This window comes from Mustelus asterias, chromosome 12, assembly GCF_964213995.1.
Source record: "Mustelus asterias chromosome 12, sMusAst1.hap1.1, whole genome shotgun sequence".
NCBI lineage: Eukaryota > Metazoa > Chordata > Chondrichthyes > Carcharhiniformes > Triakidae > Mustelus > Mustelus asterias.
The window spans coordinates 32,265,817-32,278,358 of NC_135812.1; the positions used below are offsets into that span (position 1 = coordinate 32,265,817).

Below are 12,542 nucleotides of genomic sequence, written 5' to 3' on the forward strand. Positions count from 1 at the left end.
AAGAACTCAAACGGGGAGTTAGAAGGGCAAAAAGAGGTCACGAGATGTTCTTGGCAGGCAGGATTAAGGAGAATCCTAAGGCATTCTATTCATACGTTAGGAACAAAAGAGTTGTCAGGGAGAAAATCGGACCTCTCAGGGACAAAGGAGGGGAATTATGCTTAGAACCCAAGGGAATAGGGGAGATCCTAAATGAATACTTTGCATCGGTATTCACGAAGGAGAGGGGCGTGTTAACCGGGAGTGTCTCGGAGGGAGGTGTTGACCCGTTAGAGAAAATCTCCATTACAAGAGAGGAAGTGTTAGGTTTTTTAGGGAACATTAAAACTGACAAAGCCCCAGGGCCTGATGGCATCTATCCTCGACTGCTCAGGGAGACGAGAGATGAAATTGCTGGGCCTCTGATGGAAATCTTTGTCGCTTCTTTGGACACGGGTGAGGTCCCTGAGGATTGGAGGATAGCGAATGTGGTCCCGTTGTTTAAGAAGGGTAGCAGGGATAACCCAGGAAATTATAGGCCGGTGAGCTTGACGTCCGTGGTAGGGAAGTTGTTGGAGAGGATTCTTAGAGACAGGATGTATGTGCATTTAGAACGGAACAATCTCATTAGTGACAGACAGCATGGTTTTGTAAGAGGGAGGTCGTGCCTTACAAATTTGGTGGAGTTTTTTGAGGAAGTGACAAAAACGGTTGATGAAGGAAGGGCCGTGGATGTCGTCTATATGGATTTCAGTAAGGCATTTGACAAAGTCCCACATGGCAGGTTGGTTAAGAAGGTTAAGGCTCATGGGATACAAGGAGAAGTGGCTAGATGGGTGGAGAACTGGCTTGGCCATAGGAGACAGAGGGTAGTGGTCGAAGGGTCTTTTTCCGGCTGGAGGTCTGTGACCAGTGGTGTTCCGCAGGGCTCTGTACTGGGACCTCTGCTATTTGTGATATATATAAATGATTTGGAAGAAGGTGTAACTGGTGTAATCAGCAAGTTTGCGGATGACACGAAGATGGCTGGACTTGCGGATAGCGAAGAGCATTGTCGGGCAATACAGCAGGATATAGATAGGCTGGAAAATTGGGCGGAGAGGTGGCAGATGGAGTTTAATCCGGATAAATGCGAAGTGATGCATTTTGGAAGAAATAATGTAGGGAGGAGTTATACAATAAATGGCAGAGTCATCAGGAGTATAGAAACACAGAGGGACCTAGGTGTGCAAGTCCACAAATCCTTGAAGGTGGCAACACAGGTGGAGAAGGTGGTGAAGAAGGCACATGGTATGCTTGCCTTTATAGGATGGGGTATAGAGTATAAAAGCTGGAGTCTGATGATGCAGCTGTATAGAACGCTGGTTAGGCCACATTTGGAGCACTGCGTCCAGTTCTGGTCGCCGCACTACCAGAAGGACGTGGAGGCGTTAGAGGGACGTTTTTTACACAGAGGGTGGTGGGGGCCTGGAATGCGCTGCCAAGTAGGGTGGTGGAGGCAGGCACACTGACATCGTTTAAGACTTACCTGGATAGTCACATGAGCAGCCTGGGAATGGAGGGATACAAACGATTGGTCTAGTTGGACCAAGGAGCGGCACAGGCTTGGAGGGCCGAAGGGCCTGTTTCCTGTGCTGTACTGTTCTTTGTTCTTTGTTCAGGGTGGTGCCCCCTGGGCATTGCCAGCTTGGCAACGCCAGCCTGGGCACCCTGGCACTGCCCTAGAGGCAAAGTGTTAATGCCCAGGAGGCACGTTGGCACTGCCCACCAGGCATCGGGCATTGTCAAAGGGGTGGGGCCTAATGGGGTTCCACTGCCAATCTACATTCGGGCTGAGTGACAGAGAGAGGAAGGTCACCGATTGGGGCTGTGAATCGGGGTGGAGGGGTCAGCCTGCTAGGGGGTTGGGGCTGCGGGGGCAGGGTGTTAGAACTGCGACTAGGGGGTTGGGGCTGCCAGTGAGAGGGCGGGAATTGGGAGATCGGGACTGCGGGGGGGGGAGGTGGAGATTGAAGGGAGCGGGGGCTGGGGGACAAGGCTGGCCCCGACACACCAGGGGGGTCAGCGATTGGGCGTGGGGGGGAATCGCACAGCCGGCAATGTGGGAGTCACGGGGCTGGCCAGTGATCGGGAGGCCGGCAGTGCGGGCTACTGCGCCGATCTCGGTCTGACAGATTGGACCATGTACAGTGTCTCGCTCAACACTGTGCTGCCAGCCTCTCCAGTAGGAGGCTGGTAGACTGGTTTTCAGTGGGATTCATGCTGAGGCACTCTGCCGTGCACAGAGTGTGGGAGATTCATTTTGAAACTCCCACTGATTTACTCCAGTTTTTACACAAACTCGACTCTGAGAAACTTTTAGGGAGGGTCGCCCCTTAGAATTTGCGATTGGGGTTATTCTAATCCCTTGGTTAACTCAATCACCCAGGAGGCAGAAACTTTCCCGTTGTCCATAGCGACATTGAAAAGCACACTTGACAACCTCTTGTTGTCATGTGACTGAAATTGAGGTTAGTTTGTGAGCCATCACAATTGCAGAACTGTGCCTTGTGACTCCTATCATTCCACAGAGCAGCATCCTGGAGCATAGCTGGATGCAATCCTTGATGTGGCCTTTGTTAAATGTGGAGCAACACTGCCATGGACTAATATTTTCATGGCTCTCGAAATATTAAGCAGTACTTCAAGGAATGTCAAGAAGCAATAAGTTGGGATATGCAATATAACAGTAGCATAATGCCCAAGAGCAAAATGGCACATGTTCATATTTAATCTTTGCCAGTGTTTTCGTAGTTCCTCAGTAGTTACTGAACTCAGCAGGAAACAGTCTAATGTTCTGCAGTTTGGTGGTACATTAGTGGCACCAGGTAATAAATCTTCAGCACTTATACACAGAGGAAAAAAAAATTAGCCACTCTCTGGCTGTATTTAATGTAACATCCTAAGGAGAAGTAATTTCCAGCATGTAAGTAGTTTAAGTAATTTGCTTCAAGCCACCAAGCTCTACCCTTTAAAAACTGACCTTTGGGATTTTCAGTGAGCTTTTTTTTTCAAATGGAGCTGGAAAGTGGCTGAATTTTCCATTAGCTTTTGGCTCAGGGATTTATGTATTTCTTAGTGAAGTGCCACATTTTGCTCAGGTTTTAATGAAAAAGATTTTGCAGTCAGGGTGAGACTTTGTCTGAAACCATATCTAATTACATTAAATGGGTTTTCGCTCTGTATCACAGGCCCAGGACTCTGTGGGTAGTTAGAATATTGCAGGAAGCCTATTTGGAACTCCTGACTGAGTTGAAACTATATTCGCCATGTCAATTTAAAAATGAATTTCAACAGTACTGCTAATGTCATAAAGTATAAAGTCACAGAAGAGCTAATGAGGTGGAATGTAAAACGGGCCTCCAAGCCAAAACGACCCATTCGGTGGGTTGGGTAAAAATTGGAGCTTGTATTTCTTAATTGATTTAGATAGTGAGCCATTCGCATGATTCTTGTAATTGAATGGAATCTTGACTCCCTCCTCAGAAATTTATTGATTTGTTTGCAAAAGCTTTGGGAGATGAATCTCCATCCAAGGACAATGATAGCAAGTGACCCATGTGTATCAATGCTTTCGATATATGATCCATAATGTATACTCTCTACATCTTGCAGAAACAACCAGCACAGTGGTTAGCACTGCTGCCTCACAGCGCCAGGGCCCTGGGTTCGATTCCCAGCTTGGGTGCCTATCTGTGCAGAGTCTGCATGTTCTCCCCGTGTCTGCGTGAGTTTCCTCCGGGTGCTCCAGTTTCCTCGCACAGTCTGAAAGACGTGCTGGTTACGTACATTGGCCATGATAAATTCTCCCTCAGTGTACCCAAACAGGCGCCGGAGTGTGGCGACTAGGGGATTTTCACAATAACTTCATTGCAGTGTTAATGTAAGCCTACTTGTGACACAAATAAATAAAATTAATTTTAACTCTTTGTGTGCTGCAACCAGCAAGAAAGAATCCAGCAAATATTCTATCCTTGAGAAAAATGGTTATTTGTTGTCACAAGATGAAATGGAATGAAAGGAGGACTGCTGCATTTATGATAAGCTGCTGGAGTCTATTCCTGTCATTATATTCCGTCATTCACTTACTTTCAGACAAACAGCTATCAAAACCCATTACCACACCACTCGTGTGACTTGAATGCATATGTGGAGGCTGCTCAGTCGGACCTCATTGTGACGTATCTCTCTCGGGTGCAGGATAAACAATATCTCTGAATTAAACTTGGCCATTGCTCTGATGCAAAGGGGCAGGCTCTGTAGCCTCTCCTTACAACTTATGTGTTGGACATTTTTGCCATTATATGGCAACCAGAGTTGCACACACTACTGTAGACATGGATGATCAAGTGCCTTGCATTGGCTCAGCATCACATCCTACGATTCGCATTCTGTTGAATTCACCATGCAACCCAATATCCTATTGTAAAAGCAAATGACTGCAGATGCTGGAATCTGAAACAAAAACAGAAAATGCTGGAAAATCTGTGGACAGAGAATAGAGCCAACCTTTCATGTCTGGATCCAGACTCAAAATATTAGCTCTATTAAATGTTGGCTCTACTCTCTCTCCACGGATGCTGTCAGACCTGGTGAAATTTTCTTGCACTTTCTGTTTTTGTTCCAATATCCTATTAGCCCTACTTATAATACAATACAGATAGTTTCAGTTATTATCTCCCAATGCCCTAAAATCCTCCTCTTGTGTTGTAGGCTAACATTGCATTGTTTATAGACCCAAGTTCAATCTTTCCTTGTCCTACATCTTTATGCCGTCAACGATGAATTAAAGTTTCCCCCAGCAAGTCCAGCTTCCCCATCTGTTGAGATCACTCTGCCCCTGATCAACCTGCTCTCTCTCAATTGATGGTTTTATCCCTATCTCCACTTTACAAGCATTGGTTTACAGGTCAAAAGTAAGGCCTCAACACTGAACCCTCAGATCTCCATCAGCCACTTTCTGTCACTCCAACACGGCTTCATCCTAACCATCCCGTCTCCTATATTCCAACCAGTTGTCAATCCACTTCGCCAACTACCCACCTGTTTTGAGCCTTTCTGAGTGATGGCCCAAACTTCTCTGCAGTGGTACTGAACTTAAGCAGTGTCCGTGAACATTTCTTCATTCAGAAGCTCACATTTTCTCGAAAAGCTTTGTAAGCATTGACTTCCACCCAGAATGTCTTACTGACTTGCTCTGCTGAATTCATGCTCCTTTAGTTGGTTCACTACAACCTTCCTCAAACGTGAGGACAAATGTCAGGCTGCAATGTCTAGGGCAGTCTTTCTGGCCTTCCTCAAAGAATAACATATCTCTTGCTCTTTTTCAGGACTCCGGCCATGATCGGATGTTCGTTTGTGGTGAATAGATTGTTTTTTGGTGAAATCGGCCTGTTGGACCCTGGAATGGATGTTTATGGCGGGGAAAACATAGAACTGGGGATTAAGGTTAGTCGGTGTCCTCTTTTGAAAATGTTGCTTATGCACTATTAAGAAAGTTGATTTTTTTTTCCTTGTAGCCTGTAAACTGATTTGGATTTACTTAACTGAAAAGCTTGCAGTCCATGGACAAGGATGAATTGGCGGTATACTTAACCATCTTCTATGAACTCTTATTTTGCTGTTGAAATTCATAAGGCACCAGTGGCCTGTTGGTTACAACTCAGAATGCCATAACCACAGAAACAGGTCCATCAGATTGATGCAGGTCTTTCATTCTAAGGGTTCTCGAGTCTAATGCACCTGCAAAACTCTCCTGCTCACTCCCCAAACACTTCAATATTCCTCCTTTTCAGCAACTACCTAATTCCCTTTTAGAATAATTTATAGACTGCTTCAACAACAGTTTGCGACAGAGAATTCTACCATTCTATCCACTCTTGTGTTTGAAGAATATTTCTTGTAACTATAGTTATGCAATATTATATAATTATAACTAACCCCTTAACACTTGTGACCTTTTAAAAGTCTCATCGGTTTCTTACCAAGCAGTGAAACAACCGAGTTCTATCTACATTGATGGTAATCCTTCATAAGTTTGAAGAATCAATCAGGCCACTCCTTCCTCTTCTGATCCAGTGAGCAAAGACTTGCTTCTCAAATATCTCTTCATAAGTTAACCCTTCATCCTGTGAACGTAGATTGTTCCATTCTCATTGCCCTTACACTGGAGTCCCAAAAACCATGCATAGTACTCCAACTGTTTGTTCAAGTCCAATAATACCACCTTGCATTTATTTATGCCTTCGAATACAAAATCAAATGGAGTGATATTCACCTGAATAGCACTCCGTAGACTTATCTCCATTAGCCAGTTAGGCAGGCCGTACAGTGGGCTGCATTCCACACAGCTTGCAATGTGTTTTTCAACTATGGCAGCGAAGAAAGCTGCAAAGTTATGTTGCTAGCACCCCTGATTGTCCTGGGGAATTGATTTAAGTCTACATAGGCATTACCTGAACAAATTTCTCCTCCAAAGACTCCATTTGGACAATCTTTCTTTGTTACTTCCAATGCCCCCTTTAATGACTGAAATAGTTGCACATCTCTTCAATTTTAAATTTTGCCATTTAATGTACCTGCCACCTCCCTATTCATGCTGTCAAAATGTATTCCTTTAATAATGTTTAAACAAACAGAAAAACAATAGATTACAAAGCATGACTTAAAAAAAATTATCTTTTTATGGTATTACCTTATATAAGTGAGGAGACTAAGTCCTCACACTGTATATTTTTATGAAGCATGTATTGGTATCCCATGGTTGTTTCTAAAATTTTTAAAACTGGACAAAGACCTTTTAAAATATGTCTGCCAGTGACCCCTGAACAAACTGAGCTACCTCGCCGCCTTGTTATCCCTGAAGGGATACTAATGATTTCCCTGTGAATAGACCAAATTCAAAGAGAGACATACAAAGACCACTGCATTTTATAACCCAGACTGGCCAACCAGAGTCTACTCATCTGCAACCTTCCTTTCGATCCTTAATTGTTGAGATATTTAACAATCTCGAGGACCCAGAAAACGGATGCACATCTCTTTACAAAGCTCAAGTTGAGACTTGGGAGTCATATGGCATGGACTTCTGGCTGTGGAATCATTAATAATGCCTTGTGGAACTGAAAACTCAGTCTGCTGTTTAGCATCCTATAAACAGCCTCACAGAAAAGGATCCTCTGGCCCAAGTTTGCCCCATCTACACAGCTTCTATTGGAAATTCTGTACCATCGCCTACAAGAATGATTCATCTCTATATGCCTTTCTCACCATGTGTGGACAACTCTACCAGAAAAGTGAATTAACCAGCATCAATTTTTTAGCCCGTTGACCTCCATGTTGGAAGACCTCATTGGACTTTGATCCTTTGCTCTGGAATCCATATGAAACAATATTTCAGGCTATAACTTCCTCGGAGCGGCAGTCAGCATTGGATTGCCACTCTGTACCTATTCACTTGTGCCAAATTTCATCGGTGCCTGTCTCGGCCAACCTTTCAGACTTAGACCAGATAAGATCCAGGCAACACAGTGCATCCCTGGGTCCAGTGCCATAGTCCAGCGTCAATTGCTGCTGTAAAGCAGGCAAGTTTAAATGGCCCATTGAAAATACCAGGCCAGGGACATTGTCTAGAGTAAGTGGATGGGATTTGGGGGGTCAGATATGGAGTGGGGTGGGGGGAAGTGAATGGGCATCAGGGGTGGTCGATGGGTGGGGGTGTTGGTTGGGGGGTAGGTCGGACATCAGGTGAATGGGGGGGGGTGTTCGGATGTTGGGTCAGGCTGGTGGGGTCAGGTCAGGTTAAGTTGAGTCAGGGGCATCATGTCTGGTCAGGCGGGTGGGTGGGTCCTGCCAGGTGATGTAGGAGATGGGGTCATGTGGGTCAAGACATTATAGGAGGGGTTGTCCAGATGGGTTTGGTCATGAGAGTGGGATTCAAATTGAGATCGTGCTGGGGAGATGGGGGCATAGGGGACAGTTCAGCTGAGTCACCCTGGAAAGCTGGGGGTGGTGCGGGTGAGGGGGGATGGATAGGTGACTGGGTTGGGACCGGGGTGGAGGGGATGCAGCCAGAATGGGATCGCGGTGTGGGGGAGGAGGTGGGGTGGCTTGTCAGGGCATACCCGGACATGGGGGGGATGCAGTGGCAGGTTGGGTCAAGGTTGGGGGGATCTAACCAGGTCGGGTTGAGCTGAAGAATCAGTTGAGGAGGCTAGGGAATCACATGTGGATGGGAGGGTTGGGAATACTGTGGGGGTGTGGTGCGGAGTGGGGTGGGAGTGAGGGGTGTGTTCCCTGTGGGGCCGGCAGTGTTGCAGGGGGAGAGAGGAGCCCCATGCGGAATCGGTCTGTGTGCTTAAAATAGTTTGGCTGAAGTTAGAAGTGTTTTTACTTCTAACTTTTTCAGAGTAATTATTAGCATAACTCTGGTGGAACCATCCAAAGTTAGCAATTTAAATTGCCGTCAGAAGGTTCAAAACGCAGCACAGTTATCCTGGGGAATCTAACGCTTCAGGACATTTGCAGTGCAAATGTATACCTGGGAACCTCTGAGACAGATTCCCCAGGAAAGCTTTGGGGTACCTCCCTGAATCTGATGCTGGGGAACCAGGAAGTTAGAGACCAAGCTTATCTGTGGTCTCTGCACTGTCAATCTGTCCTTTATCCCTCTTTTACTGTATGAATGCATTGTTGGCCACATTGCGACCCTCCTCCCGTGTTGTGACAGTGTGCAAATAAATTAACCCTTTGTGTTCATCCTATCTCGAGCTTGCTGTGGGGGTATTAATAGAAATGAGACCAGGCCAAAACCTAGAGTTTTGGAAAATACACTACTGCTTATAAGGCGGGGAACAGAAAAAAACACCTTTTGATTTACAGACGCTTGGTGAGAGGACAAATTAGTGCTTTTTAAATTAACTGCCCTCCTGTCCAAAACAAAAATTTCGAGCTCAAATTCAGGATCATGTATTTGAATTTGACCAGAGTCCAAGTTAAGACACAAGCCAAATCTGATATAAAAGAGCCAATAGCAAACCAAATGGGAAAAATCTCAATGGCTGGAATGAATTTTAAACCACTGTAGCTTACCACAGCAAATTCCTTTTCCCTCACATTGAGAAAATGCCAACATTTGATGCCCAGATATGGGCCCAGCAAGGAAACTTGAACTGTGAAAGATTAGCAGCCCTTAGCACAAAGCAACTGAAAGCTGTAGCTAGGGCGGTCGTGTTCAAATTGTCCAGTAAACTGAAGAGAAATGAGCTGACCATTTGGATCTTGTGTTACTGACAGGGTACTTAGATGTAGAGCTCAATCATGACTCCTAATCCCCTCCCCTGGCCACGTCCAAGCCCAGAAAGCTCAAACTGAAGCTAGAATTTCAGAGAAGGAAAGAGAGAGAGAGAGACAGAGAGAGAGAGAAACTAAGGAAAAGAGAATTTCCAGCTCTGGAAATGGACGTGCAGCTCAAAGGGAGAGAGAGACTAGACAAATGGAAGCTGCGAGAGACAATCTCTCTCTACCCAGTAGCATCCCCTATCTTCTTAACCCAGAACCACTCTCTAAGTCTCTCAAGTATGAGAGACTTTGAGAGAATTCATAAATTTGAAGTGAGTGGTGTGGAGGGTTTTTTTTTGCTACTTTTGAGAAAGTAACAGGACAGCTAAAATGACCACCGGAGTCGTGGAGATTTTTACTTCAAGGGCAGCTGCCTGGGAGAGCTTGAGATGTCTGCTCCATGCTGCCTCCTGATGTGTCCATCAGTTATGAGCAGACATGCCATCCTGAGTGCTTAAACTTTAGTCCTTGAGACATATTGCCAGCAATTCTGGAACCCATCTAAGAAACTCACACATACTTACATCGAGTTTGAACAGATGAAGCAAATAGCATTCGACCAATAGGTAAATGCCCTAAGAATCCCACGCACTTGTGAGGGGTTGTAGGAGTCAATATTGCTGGAGGAATTCAAAAATTGCTTGCCCTTCAATCTGCGGATGCACTTACAGGAGCAGAGAATCCTCACAATCAGGAATGGAGCAGCAACAACAGTCAGATATGATCTCGCCCATAGATCTGGAAACTCAAGCAGACTCTTTCCAAACCATTCCCGTGAACGTTGGAAAGATAAACAGGATGACCCAATTAGGAAAGCACCCATCCCCCCACCACTACCCCCCCAGTCCCCCCCCCTTCCCCCCCCCGTCCCCCGTCCCCCATCCCCCGTCCCCCCCCGTCCCCCATACCCCCTTCAGCCTGGAGACCGACATGTTTCCATTGCAGTAAATAAGGCACTCCAGCCCAGAGTGCTGAGGGTCAGGAGGGAACTCTGTTGGCCTCAAAGGACACCGTATGAGTAGTTCCCCAAAGGATGCCCCATGAGAAGTGCAGCATACAGAAGGTGGTGCGTATATGGAATGAGCTGCCAGAGGAGGTGGTAGAGGCGGGTACAACTACAACAATTAAAATACACTTGGACAGATACGTGGATAGGAAAGGTTTAGAGGGATATGGGCCAAATGCAGACAAATGGAACGAGTTCAATTTAGGAAACTTGATCAGCATGGACGAGTTGGGCTGAAGGGCCTGTTACTATGCAGTATATCTCTATGACTCTATAGCAGGCAGACAAATTACCCATAGGGAGTGCGGCACTATGTGTGTCTGTGCCGGACAAACTCCAGAGTTTTGTCCTTCCAGGAACTATGTCCCGCTATCCATTTCAGAATGTGAGCAAGTCCATTGTACTGCTTTGGGACAGAGGGGCAACTCAGTCCTTTATGTTGGAGGGAACTTAAATCTACCCACTGAGTCCTCCCTGAAGACCAAAGCTCTCATCAGTGGGAGGAGGATTTGTGTTTGCATCCATCGTAGGTTCCACTCGAGTGTGACCTTATTTTGGGCCCTGTCACTGTCGGAATTTTCCTGGAACTAGCAGTAGCAAGAATTGGTTTCCTCTTTGGAAACAATTTGGCTGGCAGCAAGGTGTTAGCCAACGAAGGAAAAAAGGCCCAAGCCAGCCAACAGAAACCCACAGGAGAACAGTAAGCTGAGGAAGGTCAGAAGACCCAAAGAGTGAATTGGTACCCATAAACATTGAGAGCGACTGCTCAAATGTTTCCAGACTGAAGCCTGCTCAATAAAGTTAAAAGAGATCCTGGAAGGGCAAATATACTTTACAATTAACTCACAGAATATCCCAGCATTAAACAGGGACCAGAGGAGTCACAGAGCAGGGAAGGGGATAGTGAGGGAGATAGATGCCTGAAGGAAGATATCCTTTAAACCAGGAAAGGAAATGTTTAAGGAATTGCCTAAAGTATGGCTGCCAGAAATCCTCTTTCCAAATTTAAAGAGGGACAAAGGGAGTCCCTACTCAGATGAACAGATAGGGAGTGAGATGCCTCACCCAGTTAAAAAGGATATAGCTGGAACTACACACCACTTGAGGGCAAAAGTATTCCAGGGGACATGGAGCACATTAGGAGAGAGCCCATTCCTAAGCCAAAGGCCCCAGCCAATGACTGGTTTAGCCAAGTAGAATGATTGGTTTAGCTTTGTGGGGAATTTAAATGGGGAATAGGAAAGTCCCCAAATTGGCCCAAAAGAGTTAGGGGAAGCCTCACTGAGTTGAAAAGCCACCAGGAGGTGTAATGAGAGCTGACCATCCATCAGAGGGCAGTGGTATTCCAAAAGACATGGAGCTTATCACTCAACTGACCAGCAGAAGGATCCCAACCAGATCAGATCCCATCCTCACCAACCTTAATGCACAAGTGGAATCCCCAAAAGAGACTAAGTGCTCTTAAAACACCCCAATCTCCTGTCAATAAGCCTAACCACAGTGGCTGGGTTTGAGCAGCTGAATCCACAAGTTACTGAGATGGACATCGAGGAGCTCAGCTGGATAAGAGCCGCTCAACTCGAGAATCATAGCACCTGGCACTCACAGAGTGAGACACTTAGCATTCCTTGTTGGATAGCCCACAGACACTTAACCATCCCTCACCCCCTGAGTGCAAACCACCCTGGTAGACACTCAGATCCTTTAGGGGACATTCATCAGGAATTGGACAGGCAAAGTTCTGGAATCGGAAGGGCTGGGGTTGGGCCAGGGTAGGATGCCCTGTCAGAGAGTTGGTGCAGGCTCGATGGGCCGAATGGCCTCCTTCTGCACTGTAGGGATTCTATTCTAAGATGATATTTTCATGCCCATTGCTAACATTTTAAAAATGGACAAAGAACTTTTGAAATGGCTGTGTCTGTATCTGTCTGTGACCCCCTCCTGAACAAAAGGAACTACCTGACAGTCTCAGACAAACTTGTGTCTCGTTATCACTAAAGAGATATTAACGACCCTCCTCTGGGTTTCACAGCGCAAATTCAAAGACAGTTATACGAAGGCCATCTGCACTTCATAACTCAGGCTGGCCCACCAGAATCTACTCGTTTGTCAAGATGAAGAGGCCTATAACCTTCTTTTCAATTCATAATGGTTGAGACACTTAACAATCTCAGAGACC

General features: G+C 45.9%; 1 protein-coding gene across 1 annotated transcript in view; it reads left to right on the plus strand.

Annotated features, from left to right (window-relative positions):
- Positions 1-12,542, plus strand: part of galnt17 (polypeptide N-acetylgalactosaminyltransferase 17) — a 380,918-nt gene that overhangs the window by 224,938 nt on the left and 143,438 nt on the right. The window contains exon 6 of the mRNA XM_078225003.1: positions 5,349-5,466. Coding sequence (XP_078081129.1) covers positions 5,349-5,466 — 118 coding nt within the window. The remainder of the gene's footprint in view (positions 1-5,348; positions 5,467-12,542) is intronic.